Here is a 20406-nt window from a genome sequence, read left to right as displayed (position 1 = left end):
TCTTAATTTTGTGAGGCTCTGCCAGTTGAAGTAATTAATTCTTAATTGTAACAAAGTTAAGTTTATTCAGCTACAGCTACATCAGTACAGAGCTACCAATTTCTCTTTTGATAATGATATTCTATCAGAATACAACCTAATCCTAAGCTGTTCTTGAAACTTCTTAAGTTCCTGGATTCAGAGCAGTGACTTTTTGCATCCAAAATGCAGACAATGTGTTCAACATCATGTTCAGCCATATATTTTTGAGTATATGCAAATAACTTCCTGACTCTCAAGAATGGACAGAGTTTTAAGAAAGAAATTGATAAACCATACATTCTGGAAATGCAATACGGAAGATTATCCCTATAGTATTGTTAGTTGACTGTGCAGCATTGACTACATACTTCACATGGTGTATCAAGCTTGCTCTCACTGAAATCCTGACTTGATAGATGTTAACATAGGGTTTGACACTAACTTTGGGGAAACGAGGAGGATAAGTGAAGTTTTTTAGCAAATTCTGTCATCGTTTCTGCGTAACTTTCTCTGGCTAAGAGTTAACAAGAGACAGACAGATAATTATCCTACATATAGTAAAAGGTGCTGATCTGAACTGTAACTGAAATACAGAAAAACTACACAAAAGATATTTTGACTGGACTTTAAACCCACCTATCCACTAGACAGACAGGGACTACCTGATGCCTTAATGCCTTAACACTTCATATTAGTGTGAAATCACAACTCACTTCTTCCCTATAACTTAAGTCACTGATTAGCAGGATCCCTTGAGGATGGGAAGAAAGATGGGGCCCATATTTCACAGCAGTGCTCAGTTTTGATCTACCTACCAGAGCATACGTTTTCTCGAACACGTCCTAAAATAAATGTTACAAAATCGTAGACCTTGGAAAATCAGTTCTTCACACTTGTTAAACTTTTTTTCTGAACATGAAAATACAAAAGGGTTCAAAAAGGCATTAGACAACTTCGTAGCAGATCATTCTAATAGTGCTATTAAAACAAAAGGTCCATTCCAAAAAGACCATGTAGCAGTGCCTGCTAGAAGATGAGATGAGATAAGGACAAAGATTAACATGTATTTTACTTTTTCTTGTGTTCCCATTATCATTCACTTCTGGGGAAAAACATCGGGGTTGGGCAAATCCATTCCAGTAACTTTGTGTAGATTTTGTTGGTCTAAGAAAATAATCAAGGGTGAGAAACAAGCATAATGAACTGCAATTTCAGCTCCGGAAAATATCTCCCCCCCGAGTAATTATTTGTCAGGACACGGACAGACTATTATATCCTCGTCTTTTATGTAAGTGCTTAGTCAGGGCTGCCAAGATCTCCGTAAAAGACTGATGAAGGTAGCTGGAGCTTTTCCTAAGGGAGCTTTTCACTTTCTCTCAGCAGGCAGGCTCTTTCTCTAAGGAAATTTTTTGTGCTGAACTACCATGAACGAAAGCCAAAACTTAGGAATAACCAGATCCAGAACTCTGTTATCCAGAGGTCATAGAAGTGCTCTTAGAAACCCAGTTGAGGGAGTCTAAAACATACAAATCCAAACCTGCACACAAGAAAACCCCAATAACAGTTCTTAAATAGACCCTTAAAATAAAAGTGTGGGTTTTTTCTTCTTAAACATAACACATGAACATCATATTTTCTTTGGAGATGGGGCTACCTCAAACATAATAATCTTAGATGTCCATCTCTCTTAGGAGAAATGTGTGAATGAGTAGTAACTAACAGCTAGAAAGCCTCTGTAACTATGAATAACTTTTCCATGAAACAGAGAAATTTAAATCTCAAGCAAAAATGTCACATGTGGAATCAATCCTAAATGCAACACAAATCAACACCATCCTAAAAGCATGACAGTAGCAAAACCTGCTATGGTCAAAGCATCAAAAAAAGGATAGCCACAGGCAGTAAGAAAAAACCTGTGCAAGCTGTGAGCTGCATTGCCTTTTCCTCACTCCACGAAGGCTTGGAAAATGTTCATGCCTCTTGTATACTCCCAACAGACATTTTTCCAAAAAATAGCTGGGTTCATGGGAGTACATTGAATGCATGTGAACCAAGAACACAACAGAGTCAACATTTATAGAAACCAACCTGGGGAAGGACTTATTTCTTTAGAACATCTAGTATCACTGGTAGGTATCTAGCAATGGTTCTAAAGGAGTGCTGGGAGACTATTAACTGGGTATGAACAACAAGTCAGTGGAACGGGGTTATATGTCTTTTTTGTGTGTATCTCTTTCTCTCCCCATAAGTACAGTATTTCTTAAGCAACCCAATCTCCTCAATGAACCATAACAAAAGTCATTATGAAGATCATGCTAGGAGTACACAATCTTGTCTTAGACATTCCCTTGCCATAATCCACAAGCTCTCACAGACCTGCTCTTCAGGTTAACCATTTGTTTTTCAAGTCACTTTCATTCACTAACAGATAGGAGAGGCTGGGCAGATAATGAGAGAAAGACCATTACTGACCTCAACACAGAACAGAGACATCTAGTAGCATGAAAGAGCAGTGTTTTTGCAACACTATCGTTATAAAGTGCACTAAAGAGTCATTTTTCTATCATTTGATATATTATAAATTTAGAACTGCAATACCATGTTCATATTTTATGTCCTGAGGCAATTATAATAATGAAGATAGCTTATAATAATAAGCAATTCAGTAAATAGAGACATCCATTTTATTGTTGCTATGTCGCAACAGAAGACAGAAGTTCAAAAATCTTTATAAAAAGTTTAAGGATCATTCTGTTCAAGCAAGTCCTCCTAGCTGATGAAGTATGAATATTTCTAATTAAAGCACAGCTGTATGATTGTCCTCTCCTATTACTCTATCTTTTGTTTTTCAGTAGTTCCAACCTTTCTCTGAAGAGTTAATTAGTAGCTGTAACTATTCCAATACAATACACTACATACCACTGAACTGCTCACACCCAGTTAGTTCCAGCTTCCTTCTTCCCTGTTCGGCACTTTTCAGTAGGACCTCTGGTTATCCTGATTCCTGTATAGAACCTCTTTCCTCTGAAATAATTACACACTGGCAGTTCCCTCAAAGTCCACAATTAATAAAGCATAAAAGGTCTCAGTCTTAAAATAGCAAAAAGTAAAATTCATTAAATATATCTGTGCATCTCGTACAACATCTGCTACAAAGTCAGTGTACAGGGACTTTATGAAGGCAAAAAAGTGAACTTCTGTGTTCACTGTCACAACTGTGTGACGCAAAATGAATGCGTGTGTGTATATATATATGTATATACTTGTACACACAATATATGGGTGTGTGTGTCTATTTATATACACAAGACTATGAAAGAAAGGCTCAGAAGTTCCTGTGCTTTTGCATCGTGGGCTCAAGGGAATGGAAAGGAAAGGTGTGGCCATCTGGTAGCTGGAACTTCCTGAAACATTGACTGAACTTCCATATATAATTTTCTGACTTCCTTGAGGAAGAGTGACCACACAGGCTTTACAGACAGTCATTTGTAAGTGCACCCAAGCACTGAAATTAGCTTGAATTTAATTGACTTCATCTTCAGCATGATAATTAGCAGAACTACATAAAGGCACAGAAAACAACATTTTCTTTAAAAAATTTGAGGCCATACTTACCTTCATTCCTATTGCAGTATGTATTAGACTATAATTACTTAATAGAGTGTAACTATTACATTGTGTTACTACTAGAAGAGTACAAAAATACTCCCAGTTTGAAAAAACTATGAAACAGGAGATCATTGCATAGTCTTCAAAATAACAGAAGCAATGATACATCACCTTTCCAAACCAGAGATCATTAAAGACTGGCTCGTAAACCCCCAAAATTACGTGATTTATATTTTCAAAATGAATGTTTTCTGATATTTGCATTTCATATGGGATTTTTCAAAACCAAAGGACCTATCATCCTTCTTAATTCTTATCTGAAGACAGCAAATAGCCTAGAAGTCAACTCACCCCACAAATGTAAAAGCAAGTTTTAAATCCTCGTCCAGTCCCCCACATTCAAGTCCAGTGTCCTAATCACTACAGAGTGCTTCTCCTAGATCCACAGTTCTTCATTAAGGGCAAATTGTTTTTGGAAAATGCCTAATAAATTAATAATCTTCCTACAGGTCAAAAAAGTTTAACCTACAAATTCATCTTTGGCACTATTTGACGATACCAAACAAGTTCAATAAAAGCTATTTTTATATCTCTACCCTCTGTTCCCATTCCTCGTGAAGTTTTAGATGACACATGGGCCTCGTTTCTCCCACCTCAAAACAATTAGCATTTCCACATTCTAGAGAAAAGCTACAAACTAAAGTTGGAAAAAAAAAATCACGGAAGTTGAGAAAAATAAGAAACTTTAATATGTACACTTAGAATCGCATTAAGGCAAAGAATTTGAATGAAGTTAACAATGATCCTACACTCCACAGAAACGACATGCAGATTTATCAGTATCTTGAATGGAGAAATTAAAAGCAAGTACTTACTCATCTATTTGACAGACGCATGTTTCCACCTCTTTCAGTGCCGCCTGTAATTTGAAGAGCAATTTTTGGTAGACATCTTGTGTTTCTAAATCTTCTTCTTTTAAGAGGTACCTCAGACCATGGCCCTCTTGCTGACCAAGAGACTGCCCTGAAGGGGCAGCCATAGTAGTAATGGTATGTTGGACATAAATCATGGGATTCAGTTTACCTGGGAATAATCCAAAGAAGTTATATTGTTATCTTTTTTCCAACATACTAATTGAAGTTAGTAAAAACAAAATGCCTAACAGACATTGAAATATTTTCCTGCTGAAAACTTCATGTAATGATTTAATTTTGCATATCACCAAAATACTTTGCTATTTAAAGATAAAGTTATTGTGAAATTACAACTAGCCTTTACTATGCTTTAATATAAGCCTAAGTATGTGAAAGAGTAAGTCTAAGTATGGATTTTGTAAAGGCTTGTCCTTAATTTTAGGATTTGGGACATATACCTAAACCAGTTACCTTTTAAAACTCTACAACAGAAAAATGGAAGTAGTTCTTTCAAGCTCAGCTGACTTACCTTGATCACTGTTTTTATTTTCCTTTTCATGGGAAGAATGTTTCCTGCTGTCTAACTGTACACCAAAAGCACTACCAAGGGAAGTTGATGTTTTAGGGTAAGACACTTCCATCACATTGATATGGCAGTTGGTTGGACAGAAATCACTGCTGTGAAGTGGTGAAATCTTTGACTTAGCTTGCTTGAAAGTAGGCCAAGCTCTGTTTTTTAATACTCTTGAAAACTAAAGTGAGAAAGAAAAAAAATTTTGATTAACAGCTTTTGATGTCTTAGCACTTGGCTGACAAAACTTGTGTATCTGACTAGAAAACAAAAATTTAAAATATTTCAGGCATCCTTGACTTCAGACTCCTTGACTTCATAATTTTCATCTTTCTCTACAAGGGAAAGAAAAAAGTTTTTTCGTTTTATTTTGTCAAGTGATTGGGTTTTGAAATAAACAGCATTTACAAAAGTAAGTAGCCTTGTAACAACGAGATAGAATTTATTTTCTTTGTAACATAACAAAATATTTTCTTCCCAGGAAGAAAGTCTGGAAATACTCTATGATCCAGTGCTGTACTGCACATGACGTTTATAAACACCTCCTGATACAGATGTTTTCAACTCAATGTCTTGCAAAAATTTCTGAATTTTTTTTTTCCTGAAGGTATAACAAAGACATAATTGGAAGCTATGAATTACGAATTTCATATTCAGGAAGGATGAAGTCTCCCCAAATGGTTTTATTGGCTAGATTAGGAGAGGTATTGCCAGCAGGGGGAGGAAGGCGACCCTATCTCTCTGCTCTGCACTGGTGAGGCTACACCTGGAGTACTACTGGGCTCCCCAGTACAAAAGCGGCAGAGGTATACTGGAGACACTCCAGCAAAAGGCCAAAATGATGGTTACAGGGCTGGAGCATCTTTTCTACAATGAAAGGCTGAGAGAGAGCTCAGACTGTTCAGTCTGGAGAAGAGAAGGCTTAGAAGAACCTCATCAATGTATTCAAATATCTGAAGGGAAGGTGCAAAGAGGACAGAGCCAGGTTCTTCTCAGTAGTGCCAAGTGACAGAACAAGAGGCAAAGAGCACAAACCAAAACAACAGGATGTTCGCTGTGAACATCGGGAGACGCTTTTTTCACTGTGAGGGACAGGCTGTCTATTCTCCCTTCTTGGAGACAATCAAAAGACATCTAGGCACAGTCCTGGGCAACCATCACTAGGTGGCCCTGCTTTAGCAAGGGTACTGGACCAGGTGACCTCCAGAAGGTCCCTTCCAGCCTCAATCACCCTGTGTTTTTTCTGTGAAGCTGATAAACATTAGAATATAAAAATTGCAATCACCATGTTTTATCACCTCCATAGATCACCTCAGCAATGATGAAACCCTCTGCTTTTGTGGTCTAATTCTAACACTTAAAATTAGTGCTTAGCTACATCTCCTTCACTAATATGCGAAATCTTGTGCCCACTCTTGAACAGGCTTACAGTTATTTGCCCTTTAAGATGAGATGATGTCAACCCAAAATGGCTAAGACTGAACTGTACTAAATTTGGACACTTAGAAGATACATGCACTTCAGAATCATGAAAGTCATGAGATCAAGCTCTACCATTGGAGACGGGAATTGTCAGTCACAAGTAGGATTTTTGTCAAAATATGTCCTTTCCAGTACAGTTTGTTGTTAGGGAATATTTTTTCTGGAAAAGAGGTTATCCATTCCAAGTCCCTGGTATATTAATCACAGTATCTCTCCAGTCAAAATATTGCACAGACCTACATCAGCTATGAAGCATAAATCATGCATAAGAATATTTTCAAAGTTAATTTGCAAAGTTCCTTCCCTAATAAATATCAGTACAAATTCAATCAGTCATGTTTTGACTAACACTTCAGTTGAGAAAAGGTATGTCCTTTCTGAGTAATAACAGCGTTTTGTGCAGGGACTCAGGTTGTTGATTATTTTGGTGTCAGATTACTTCAGCCTGATGAACATTTGACTGATAATTACATTTAAATCTTTATATCAGAACAAGATCTGGAAGATTACAAGAAATCCAATTATGGAATTGTTTGAAGGCTGAAGAATGTGCAAATAGTTAAGAAGGGCACTAAGGACATTCAATGATGAAAATGTTCCTGCAAGCAGTACATATTTCACATCTCAATCTCCCACACATCCTGCTCCGGAGAGACCAAATGCCTGGCTACGACTTAATCAGGTCAGAAGTCAGGCCCAAAATTCTTTTTGTATATGTGTTGAGAAACATCTGGGACTCATGGCACCGTACTCGAGGTCTATTATGAGCAAAATGTTCTGATAATAATAATAGTAGGAACTGCAGAAATCTACAGGGTTTCTATTTATAGAATTCGAACTTTCGCTGTGAAACCAGGAGTGAAGCTGGGCTCAAGTGCTCCAAAAGACGCCTGTAACTATGGTTACCTTTACCTTGCCAAGAAAATTATGTATCTGTTCCTGAAATTCATGGCATTACTAATCGTCATTAAAAGCTGTAACTGTGAAACTACTGATTTTTGAGCAGATAAGCTTGAACATGCAGTTTGTATCAGCACTATCTGCTTCTAGACAATATAAGCACTACGAAAACTTCCCAAGGCTGTTTCTTTCATTTCCAGCATAACACAATAAAATTTCATGTATTGTCTTTGCCTCCTGTAAAGGGACTGTACGTCATGCTCATGTTTTTTGGCTACAGGAAACACATAAACCACCTCCATGTTACTCAAAATGTACTAATACTAATGTTGGACCAAATGACTTTGTTTTTAAAAAAGATATATTGATTTTTAATAAAAATTTGAAATACAATTTAATTCGAAAACACTGAGATTTATAATTCAGGCAAACAACTGAGAGATTGGATATTTGGTAATGCAGTATCAGAATCCTTTTGATGTTTCTGTCTGTGACTCAACTCCTCTGTTTATTCCATTTCTTATTAGAGACCACCCTGAAAGGTCCTTGGAAAGCTGCTTTCTGGCCTTCATCCTATTGAAGCTACAGGTTTTCCTTAAAATTTTCCATCCATTTTCTTTGAAAAACAAGAAAACAATATCTGTTCTTTTCCATGCAACTTTTAGAACTGTGTCAAGCTTTTACATTGAACCTCTTCTTTTAATTTTCTTTTTTGTTTTTGCCTTTTCAATTTCTTGCACATTAACTCCGAGAACAAACCAGTTAGTAAATGTCACAACTCAGATCCCCAGCTAAGATAAGACAGGGCATAGTCAGCTCCATGTAGCAATTTGGGGCCTGCTTCAAACTAGTTCCATGCTCCCAGGAATTAGGCTGTGTGCAAGACGAACCAGAAGCCAGGATCAGAAAATAAATTTGCATTAACAAATTGTCAAACGGTTAATTCATTTATGCATTTCCTAGCTAAACAACTATAGAGAAAGACAGTCAACAACTAGAGGTTGTACTCCAGGTTATGTATTAATTCTCATTAATTTAGATCTCAAGTGTATAAAAATCAGCATCTTCTCCTTTTTCTCCATGCTGTAATGTTTTATTAACCCAAGTTAATCTAACAGTTTTCGGAGCTATTACTACTAATTGTCATGTTAAAAAGTCATACCAACTTGAAGGGCATAAAAGATGAATAACAGGACAACAATTTGGTATTCAAAATGAAAATGCATTAGAAGTAAAAACATGAGTCTGTTGTTATTGCTTCATTTTTGGTTAACATCTGCAAATTCACTAGAGTATTGGTTTGAGGCATTAAAAAGAATGCTGGGTCTCTTGTTGGAAATCTGCAGTTGATTGTATCTACAAATGAACATGGAAACAAGCAAGCATACTATCTATCCAGTCTCTAAAAAAGGGATAGTAAGGAGCATGATTTGAAAACAAGTTATGTCATTACTCAGTTCAGGCATTCACACCTCAAAACAGCCAAACTTTCAGCCATACTTTTGTCATTGCAATAGATATTTTGAAGAGATATTCAAACTGTATCACATTCCCGTTTCTTCCCTTAAAAGACAATTACCAAGCTTAGGACATGCCAGTCGTACCTTTTTATAACTAGAGATTCTTCGGTTGATATGTTCAATCTTCTCACTGCAAATGACACTGAATTTACTTTGAAGCTCAGTGGGGATCACTTCATTTAAGGAATTGAGGCTGTTGCAATTCTGCACAAAATGTTCATCGCTTTTTGCCAGTGCTTCAAGAATCTACGATTATAAAAACAAAAACAGTATATTATGAAATAATGTGACTAAGATATCCCCTTACTTAACCCCATACTTACCATCCCTTATAATTAAAGCTGAAAAGCCTGACAATCAGTTGCCTTTTAACATTACAGGCAATGCTGCGTGAGAACAATTAATGAAAGCTGGGAATCAGACAGGTTTCTTCAAATCTATCTTCTGCATAAGCTATACCCATAATAAATACTTTTATTTGGCTTATCATGACCTGTCTAATAATCATTTTACTACTAATTTCCTACTAATATAACCACTATGGTTCTGAAATACTTTATCTGCTGTATTTACTTGAACAGTATATACTATTCAAAGCTGATGGATTAATTAATTTCTTGTAGTAAAAATTTTGTCTGGCAATTCAAGTGAGAGTAGCACACTAAAGAAGCACATGAGAAAACTGAGCGCTATCCTCTTGTCTATTCTGCATATATAAACAGAGAAAAAGGAACAGAATAAGCTATAGTGCCCAGCAAAGACTGAAATCTTGCTGTAACAGGAATAGCAGTAGCAAATGACGGTGACTGAAGACTGATAAAACGTATGTTGAAGAGATGAGGGTATTTGGCCCTTTTTTTTGGTGCTACATTTCAGACATTGAAATTCACTGTATTATGGAATTGAGGAGATGTCTACTGCTGGTTGGGTTGAACTAACTTTCTAACAATGGTACCCAAAATCCAGATTAAGGCAACTAAACAAGAAAAGGCTCACATTTTAGAGATACTCAAAAAAGTCTGAACAAACAACGCATGCAGTATTAATCCATTACTACAAACTCAGGTCTGTAATCCACTTCTGCTACAGCTCTTTTGTACACCATCCACGATCACAGAGGTGATGACCAATGAGTTTAGAAAAAAATGACAACATACAGAAATGTTTCAGTGCAAAATCTATAGTTTTTTAACAATTTAAAGATTATAAATGACTAAATCTGGAGAGATGTGGAATGTGTTAAGGAAAGTCTTTAACACTTCTGCCACAGTCTTTAAATACTGTATTAAAACATCTCAGTCACTTGGGTTACACTTTTAAGCTTCCTTTATGTCAGGTTTAACTAATAATACAAATTTAAATAATTCAAGTGGAAGTTTTCGCAATGGTATATGAAAGTAAGTGTGTTCAAAAGCAGTAACTGTTGTAGAGCAACTTTGAATACTTTCTCATATTAAGGATTAGCTCAAAGATTTGCATAACACAGGAAAGCAGTCTGGGATTATTTTGCTCCCTACTACACATGGTGCAGAACAGAGATATTTAAAAATGCAAAGTAACAATAAATACACAGCAAAGAGAGGAATAGACACCACTGGACACATAGTGAAGCTTATGTTTGGAGTATTTAAAAGTACACTTGCAGGTATATTTCACAAAATGCCAATACAATTCTTGTCTTTGAGGTAAGGGACCTGATCTTTCTACCAATGGACCTTTTGTAGTCATTTAGACCACTATCACTTGATATAAACTTCCTATTATTCCAGTATAGTCACATAAACTCTCTTTACTTTTTTTAATTTTTAATGATTCCTAAATATTTAATTAGCCACCCTAAACATTGAGGCTGATGACATTGCATTACTTAAGGCCAGAATCAGTGTCCTAGAAGGACTTCTTTACTACTCCAAATACAACAATGGAAAAACATTACCTAAGTGGTTAGGAAATAATACCTCAACCATTTTATACAAAATTGTAATTACAGCCAAGAATTAAAATCTTTCAGGCCAATGACTTGAAACATCAGCTAGACCAGCTTTAGCAAATCTTGTGATGGTGCAAGAAGTTACTTCCCTGCTTGTCAGCCTCACCTGCTCCAAAACAAAGTCAAGGACAACAAATACGTGCCCATACCTCAGTATGAGATCAGTACTTTAGTTTACACTTCTGATGGGAAGAGCAACAGAAAAAAGAAATTTTCAGATATCAATACACTGCTCAAAAGTTTGGGCTTTCCTACTTCTATTAAGTGTAGTCTGTTAACATGCATATACGTATGAAAAGATAAAAACAAACTTAGTGAAAGATCTGTATTATCTCATTATAATGGCAAACTGACCAGAAAATATCATATATATATAAAATATTTCACATGCCATTCATAACAATCTCACATTTATCATTTGGAAATATTAAAAAAATAAAAATGCTAATGTAAAACTCTAAAGCTGCAACTGTATTTTTCCCCTCCTCTGTGATTTTGCCAATGCATGCACCTGTATGTTAACAGCTTTATTTTACAGAAAAGACAGATGTTGTATAACTCTTTTTTACTAAAACAAAGTTTGGAAGTTGCACATGCAGTTCTGATGAAATTAAATAATTTGTGTAACCTACAGCCTACCTCCACCAAGTTTTGACATTTCAGTGGATCTTTGACTTTCAAGTTTTATTTGATAATTAAGCGAAATGGGAGAAGGGCAGGAGGAATTGAAGTTCTTTAAAGTTCTTTAATATTTTTTTCAATTCCGAGGCTTAATTTATAACCACATCATAACTTAGTTTGCTTCCTGTGTGCACAATGATCCTCTAAAATGTCAGAGGGATAAGATGGCAAGCTCTAAGATATTAAATGAAATACATACAATCCTAAGAATAAACAAAACATAGATGTTGCTCCATTGGTATTAAGCATGATAAAAATTAATTTATGCAAAAATTGCTTCACACCTTTGCTGTCAAACTGAAAAATCCCTTTGGTTCGATCATTTTTTCTAACACATGGCACTTTATTCCAGCTGTGCTGTCATACTCATAAACCACTCCATACTCCAGATGAACATTGTCAACAGTAAGACTCACATGGTCTTTCTTCCCATCAATTATTGCCATGGTGTTAAATTTGTCGATTACTTCTAGAATAAAGAAAATAACACAAATCACTTGAAGAGGGTTGTCCATTAAACAAACTAAGAGGACGCTGGCAAACGTTCTAGAAACAGGTACGCTTTGATCATTCTATCAAAAACCCCAGCTACCAGCTCAATGATTTCAAAAGCAGAACATCAGTAGGTTTATGGATGCTAAAATACTAGACTGCTAAAAAGGCATAAACAGACAAATCACAGTAGTCTCTCTTTAGGAACAGTTATTGAAGGGAACTAGTTCAACCTCGTTTATAATCCAGAGGCATAAAAAAAAGCAACAAAAAAAGGGGGAAACTGAGAACTTCTGAAGAAACTAAAATAACATGACCATGAAAAGTGTCAACAGTCAGATATGAAACCACAATATCAGCATTCATCCTGAGAACATAAATACAGTTCACATGTTAACTGCCTCTTTAATTACCATGATGCATGTGAACGCAGCTTTATCTAAATGTTAATTGCCTGAAAATAATCTGAAGGGTAGTTGATTTGTTATTTCTCATGCAGCAGTGACTAATGCATCTAATCTAGCCTCAAATGATTAGTAGCAGAGAAAAATAAATCGGTAATTCCTAGTATTATGTATCCTATGAATGAAAATTGAATTGATTTTTACTTAATTATTCACTGAAGCTGGGAAATAGAATAATTGTCAGAGAACAGTATGTTGAATTTACATCTTTCGAATACTGAAAAAAAACAAACCCGCAAGTAAAACACATATTACAGTCTGCTTGCAATTTCCTCTCTGGAAACGAAATCTATATTTTCCTTGCTACCACACACCAACATTATGAGCAGCAACAAAATCAAAAACAAGCATCACATACCTTCCACTTTGCTGTCAAAGGCATCTCCTCCATCATCTCCAGAAGGCTTGGTGTTTGTTTTCTGAAGATCTTCCTGTGCACTTTCAATACTGTTGTAAACCCACTGTATAGAATCTTGCTACAAAAACAACAACAAAAAGACAGCTAGGAAAAGCTTTGCAAGCGCAATTGATAGCAACTCACTTCACTGCTCTCAAACATGAAATAGCTTAATTCCCTGATCATCAGCTTTACTGTCTTCTGAGCTCCTACTTACAAATAATATTTTGAAAAATAGAGAATTTTGGCTTTGTCTAAAACCATCTGAAGCATTTTGTCAACTTTCTTATTTCAGAGTATACTGTTATGAGACAGGAAATCTGTGAATAGCATGACACCTATCAATCTCAAGGCACTGCCAAAATGAACACATTTTATATCAAACTGCACCCTGAAAAATATTTGCGACAAGTGAAAAAGTAGAGAACTGACTTTTGCCTTGCTTAATCTGCCATGCATCCATAAACATGCTGGCAAATATTATGGAATAGCAACCAAAGGTATAGTATGGCCAGTTAATCTATCACCCATGAGTGACTGATAAGAGGAACATACACTCCAGCCTTCATTACTTATATTTGCCTTTACTTCAGTTATTTTCTTAGATTTTCTTTATTTTTCCCCCAGATTAGCAAACCCCACAAAAAAAAAAGACAGAATCACAGGTTCCAGAAGTCCAGAATCTTAAGTGAGCAAAACGTGAGCACAAGAATGGTGGCTTGGTCAAACAGTCTACAAAGAAGTCACGTGTACACCTTCTATCTTGTCCTACCCCCTCATTTACTCTGCCACACACCCATCACATCCTTGTGGCAGGGCCTATCAAGTACGAATGGCATCTCCAGCCTACTCTTCTCTTCCCTTTGCACTTCAAAAAAAAGCTTGACCATCAGTTAATCACTCCCTCACTTCATAGCTACAGCAGCATAAACGACAATTATGACTAATCTGAATTCACAGACTTTAAAAAGAAGTTTGGGGAAAAAAATTCAAGTTAAACAAGGACAGCAGAAGCTTAAACTGAATGTTATGATTTTCATGCAAGATGCCAAGTACATCCACTTACGCTTTGCTAATATACAATACTCAGCTGCTATCTCTATTCTATTAATCACAGATAACTACATTTTTGTATTACTAGTTTTATTTAATTATTATTATTACTATTAGGGTACTATTTCCTAGGTTTCCTAGATTCATCTTTCACTCGGTCGCACTGAACTACGTTAATAAGGAATCTTAACTTTCAGAGCTCTCTTGATTGTTGGAAGACACCTGTCCACAAGCTGCTAGACAGAAACACTTCTGAAATGCACACTTCTTTGCAGGTAGACCTGAAAGCTTGCTGCTCCTTTAGGAAGCCAAATTTGTTTGGCAGCCCTAAGACTGCCACATCACCCTCTGAGAGGAAATTTACATTAGGTCTAATGGTTTCTTCATTATTTGAACTTAATTTGGCCTAATGCAAGGACTAACTGCTTAAAACAGAAGTTACTCTTTCAAAATTTAACACAAGATATAATGCACTATGACTTGGAGCGATATTTTCTAAAAGCATTACAGAGGTTTAAGCTAAGCATAAATCTGTCACATCATGATCAGTATCACTGAAAAGAAATTGTAATTCCAAGAAGTAAAATCTGCTTTCAATTTCCTTTATTCAGACAAGACAGAAAGAATATAAACAGCGTCCAAGGGAATTTAACACTGCAAGAATCTGAAATAAAATGTCACACTCCAGGCAAGCAAGGAGAGTCCTTACCCCGAGAAGTGGAATGCACAGGAAACAGAAAAAGATACCCTTTCAATTTTGCAATTGCCAACCACATGAGGGACTGCAACACACATGGTAATTAAATGCACTGTACTTTAAAAATAGCAGAAATCCATAGTCAACTTCCAAATAACTAACCCCCCCATTTCTGAATAGGAAATGAAATTTTAGTTTTCTTGACACCAGTGGGAATACTGCCATTTATTTCAGGCTAGACAGTTCCTCCATAGCATTTGATAGCACTACATTCTAAATGCATTTTTTCTTGTCAGTCTAGGGGATTTCAGTTATTTGTGATTTGCTGAATTATGATTATTGAAATAAAATCTCTATAGGAAAAACAGTTATGCGCTCCAAAAAGTGGATTTTGCATGTCAAGGCCATTTATCTTCTTTGGATGTCACTGATTTCTGTAGGAAGTCTACACCTATACACAGAGTAAACACACCTGTTATAAGGAATGTTTAATCTTTTATTCTAGCCATTTTAAGTACCAGCGCACAAAGTACCCTCTCTTTGAGACAACGTTTCTTCCTTTAAAGAGTAGGTAAGCTTGATCCTGATATGCTCTGTGAAAACTTCATTCTGTATTTAAGTTTAAACACAAACATCCAGTCAAACATTTTCATAAAGACTGTATTTGCATGACACAGTTCTAACTAACTCTTATTTACAATTCTCATCTCATATCTATGCAGTAGGTGTAGGAGAAGATCTCACTCTTGATTTTAATTGGATTTTTCTTCTCCATTAACATGCACTGGAAGAGTTTGTGAAGTTAATTAATGATATTGGTTCACAGTTCATTAAAAATTTGCAGGGACTTGGAAAATTTACATTATAAAATCTAGCTGGCTTGGGTTTTTTTTCCCGTAAATTTGTGGTTTGGAAGCCTGAGATTTTCATTGAAACTAATGTGAAAAAGATAACGAAAATTGCATGCTTATATTAAAAAAGGTAATTGAATCCTTGAATGTATGCTTATTCCCAAGACTGGAATGCAATGGGAACACAAACACTTTTATAAATGGGATATAAGCACTCTGTTCTCTATGTGTTGAAATGTTGCAAAATTTTGGAAGATCAGCTTTTTGCATTGCATCCTCCAGTGAGCTGTGTAAATCCCTCTTCATCATGATGAGAAAATACCTCGTAATGCTTTCTGCATAGAACTGCAGAAACACTTGAAACACTCCTTTAAAAATACCATATAAAAAAAAGAAACTATAAGCTTAGATTTACTTTAGTGCAGAAATTAAAGAGGCCTTGAACGTCAGCAACCTATTCAGCAATCTTCAGCCTTTATAATTTAACTGGTTTCTGTTCACTTTTATTCACCACGTCTTTCCCCTCAACCCAGTCAAATACAATAGATTACGTAGAATGAGACACACATCACACCATTTAATTTGCCTCCTAAAAAAAATTAGCTGAAAATGTGTAAGGGTTCAAAGTGAGACGTACCTGCATTGGCCGTCTGTATTTCCTGCATGCCGTGACATGAGCAATAACACTTGCATGAGTCTCTTTGCTGACATTAATCCCATTCACTTTGATTATGCACTGGCCAGGGTGGAGACCTGCCACAGCTGCCACTGTTCCTATTAAGAAACCCACATAGTTAAACAGACTTCTTTTCCTAAACATCTCCTTTAAAGATTAAAGTCCAAAAGCCTCATTTTTTAAGCGGAATCCATTGGCTCTTGCATACTCCCCCTGATCACAAGGCTGCTTCTACAGTAAGCTGGACATCAAGAAAATGGAGTTCCAAAGCAGATTGTTTCCTAAAGAGACAAAACTATTTTCTAGACACTGTTTTAGAACAAAAACGTTGATTAGTAATATGAAAATGTGGGAAATTTGTCTTAAAGAGAAGGATTGTAAAAGGATGAAAAAGCTCTAGCTTGAAACTCACTAATTACAACTTAGACCACTTTTATTCTGAATTATTTCATATGTCCCAAGCTTATAAGGCTTCTTGACTACTTCAGGTGTCTCTAAGTTACATGAAAAACAGGAGCTTTCTGACAATTCATAAAGAAGTATCAGAGCACACTACAGTTCCTTGTTAAACATTAAGTGAAATATCCAAATTTAAAGACTTTTCCAAGACTCTTTCTCTTATTTTCATCTTTTTATCAACTCGGTTATTATAAAGTGCCTTGCAGCTTTAACCGAAGTACTCAAAGATAAGCAAGTAGGGGACCTGAAATTTGATATTTGGGGTGTGGTAGAGGTGGTGGTGTGCAAAATAAAACATTCTTCACAGAATCACTAGGTTGGAAAAGACCCACAGGATCATGGAGTCCAACCATTCCTGACAATCACTAAACCATGCCCCTCAGTACCTCATCCACCCGCACCGCAAACACCTTCAGGGAAGGTGACTCAACCACCTCCCTGGGCAGTCTGTTCCAGTGCACAATGACCCTTTCTGGGAAAAATTTTTTCCTGATGTCAAGCCTGAACCTCCCCTGGTGGAGCTTGAGGCCATTCCCTCTTGTCCTGTCCCCTGTCACTTGGGAGAAGAGGCCAGCTCCCTCCTCTCCACAACCTCCCTTCAGGTAGTTGTAGAGAGCAATGAGGTCTCCCCTCAGCCTCCTCTTCTCCAGGCTAAACAAGCCCAGCCCTCCCAGCTGTTCCTCGTTACTTCTTCAAGTAACATAAAATATATGGTTTGATGATTTATGTTCACAATGGAATAACTACCCTGGGAAAATCTTCTATCCATTGAATAGGTGCTACAAAAATAGCAGCTGTCTCCAAGTCTTTTCAGTGTGACTCAATTCCCCTCCTGAAAAACAGCCTGCTGGACTATGACCCTAGTTACAGCTACCTGAATGCTTGCCTCCATACATCTCTCTTGATACTGCCACAAAAGTGCCATGGAAGCCAAAATCTATTACCTAGAGACTGCAAGGCTGAGGTGCACAGGCTAGCTATGAAAGAAAAGGCTAGACTGAATCTGAAGGGCTGAAAAATAGAAAAGCTATCTCATGACTTGTCAGCTGAGCATATTTCACAAGGAAATAACAAAGAATATACCCAGATTTCCCTCAATTCAGGTATTATCAGGTTAGATGAAAACTGCATTGTAAACCAACATCAAAGAAAATCTGTGGAAATGACACTGTTATGAGCTCCTGCAATTTCAAAAAGAAAGGGAGGGAGGGGAATATACCAATAAACATTTAAATAGGCTTCATTAAATACCTCTCCTCTCAAAAAAAAAACCAAAAAACTGTCTTCTAAATACTCACAGTCCCAATTCAGCAAAGTATTTAAGCATAGGTTTAAAATCTTTCAGGTTTAGCAAACCACATAAGCAAGCACCTACACACTATTTAGGCTAATTGGAATAAAGTATGTGATTAATGAATAAGGATAGGCAGTTGAATTGAGACCCAGGTGCAGAAATAATTATCACATCAGTTCAACAGTCTGTACTTTATTAGACTTTCTTTTGAAAATCTAATTTCTGGCACGCTAGCTTAGAAAAAAAAAAAAAATCATCGAGCTCTGCTCAAATCTGACGACTTTGCAGATCAGTTCACTTTAAATCCCTCAAATTACAAAGGGAGGAATGAAGGGAAGGACACAACTGCCCCACAGTAACAGAAAATACAGTGTGTTAGCTGGCTCTACCACCAAAACTATGCGACAGCAACAAAGAATGCTGCAACAATTTTTATCACCAGTGCACCAATCAATAACAGACTGAGTTAGGGATGGAAAGCACTTGACAATCACATCATAAAATGGACGAAAAGGTATTTCGAGGAATCATATGGAATTACTAAGGCAAACTAGTTCATTAGTACTCTTGAAAAGATTTATGAAAAGTGTATTTTCTATAAAATGCTTTCAGAACATTGTAGAACCATACTGCCACATAACAAATTAACATTCAGAAAGTGAGTGATTCCCAATACACATTCGCTGGAGAACGTGATTTTGCATAAATATGTAACAAAACAAAAGAAAAGGCCAGAAAATCTAACCAAAGCTTACAAAGTATAAGAATACAAAATAATCTTATTTGATTTTATTTATTATTGTTTGTTACTTTGTGGGGGTGGAAATCTAAGCTGGATCACTGGATCTAGCCTTGATTTAGCTCAGCCAGGCCATTTAGATATTAAATGTATATTTACCACTACCACTGACAGCTCTTAGGGCTTACCTCTCCCAACAGCATGGACAACTGATGGGCCAAATCCCCGGATTTGGAATCCAAGCCCATCTGCAGAATCAGGAATCTTCACTGTCCTATACAAGCAAAGATTCAATATGAATGTAGAAAAAAAGCAGCATTTTGTTATTCAAGATCAAAGTGGATAACAACAAGCAGGTTACAAAGGTGTAAGACTCCACATTTGCATTCATTTCACAGTTTCAGATTCAGCACCATTCATACTCCAGATCCCTTGCAGCAGTGCCATCAGAAATAAGAGCAAGCCGAGATACCAAAACCAAAGGAACGCAATGCTCTTTTGCAGAGAACTGCAATATGCCAAGTATGACTAAAGCACTACCATAGCTTTAGAATTCCTCCCGAAGAGACTACATTTTGGATAAATTGCCACAGCACAGCAACACTGAGAGCCCTAGGAAAGCAAGCATTCTCTTTGCCAAGAGGACAGAGCCTGAGGACAATAGGTCATGGCACATTTTGGCAGATGAGCTGCAGAAGATTGTGGAAACTAGATTCCTATTAAAGTTTGTTAACATCTAACTATCTACTTGGTGAGTTTTATTGAAAAAACTATTTTGCTGCAAGTTTTTTGAGCAGATATGCAAAGCACTGAGTTTTGTAAAGCAAGAGCCATTTACTCCTGTTCATATAACTTGCAAGCAAACCATGTAACACACTTGCCTGGTCTAAATGCTATTGTAATAAATCCACCAAGAAACATAACCAACAAAAACACAGTTCTGAGAATCAAAATTCACATCTAGTCCTTAAAATGAAACCCTGATCTTACACAAAGAAAGCTAGCATATCCACACGCTATCAGCTCAGGTTCCAGGAAAAGCAATGCAGCTGCATTAGCCCTTATCAGAGCTAGTTAGGTCATGCATAGCACTGCACTGATTTAACTTTGCAGTCTTTACTTGCACAGCCAGGTTCATTATTATTGAAGGGATCTTTTCACTGAGTTTCATTTGCTTGTGCAAAAGCAGACAAATTCAAATTGATGCTGAAAAGTGATTTTAAAGTACATTTGGACTGTACATTTGCATCCTTTCTTGTACTTTCTTTTTTCTGGTATACATAGCATATAGCATTTGGACAAGAGTATCAGCAGATCTAAGATTCAAAACCCACTAAAGCTATATTTTTTTTAAATATTAGCATATTCCTGATATTAAGGAATTTCCATTTGAAATATTTTCATAACTATAGCATCATTTAGTATACTTGTATATTAACTAATTTTGATACAATCTACATGGTTTCATTCTCAAAATGCTTTGTGAACATGCTAATGAGCTATGAAAGACCATCACTGGCAGTTCAGGCTAATTAGGAGGGCATTGTCTCTTCTGCCAACACTGTTGTGCTCCCAGCATGTCCTGACAAAAAACAG

At 36.5% G+C, this 20406-nt stretch overlaps 1 protein-coding gene across 1 annotated transcript in view; it reads right to left on the bottom strand.

The window, feature by feature from the left end:
- Window positions 1-20406, bottom strand: part of PREX2 (phosphatidylinositol-3,4,5-trisphosphate dependent Rac exchange factor 2) — a 182454-nt gene that overhangs the window by 67819 nt on the left and 94229 nt on the right. Inside the window, exons 19-25 of the mRNA XM_069854213.1 lie at window positions 18999-19084; window positions 16280-16416; window positions 13003-13120; window positions 11973-12157; window positions 9102-9263; window positions 5074-5296; window positions 4506-4713 (exon numbers count right to left, since the gene is read on the bottom strand). Of these exons, the coding sequence (XP_069710314.1) occupies window positions 4506-4713; window positions 5074-5296; window positions 9102-9263; window positions 11973-12157; window positions 13003-13120; window positions 16280-16416; window positions 18999-19084 (1119 nt within the window). The remainder of the gene's footprint in view (window positions 1-4505; window positions 4714-5073; window positions 5297-9101; window positions 9264-11972; window positions 12158-13002; window positions 13121-16279; window positions 16417-18998; window positions 19085-20406) is intronic.

This window comes from Phaenicophaeus curvirostris, chromosome 3, assembly GCF_032191515.1.
Source record: "Phaenicophaeus curvirostris isolate KB17595 chromosome 3, BPBGC_Pcur_1.0, whole genome shotgun sequence".
Classification (NCBI taxonomy): domain Eukaryota; kingdom Metazoa; phylum Chordata; class Aves; order Cuculiformes; family Cuculidae; genus Phaenicophaeus; species Phaenicophaeus curvirostris.
Note: the sequence above shows the minus strand (reverse complement) of the source record. Positions and strands in the feature narration are given on the sequence as shown.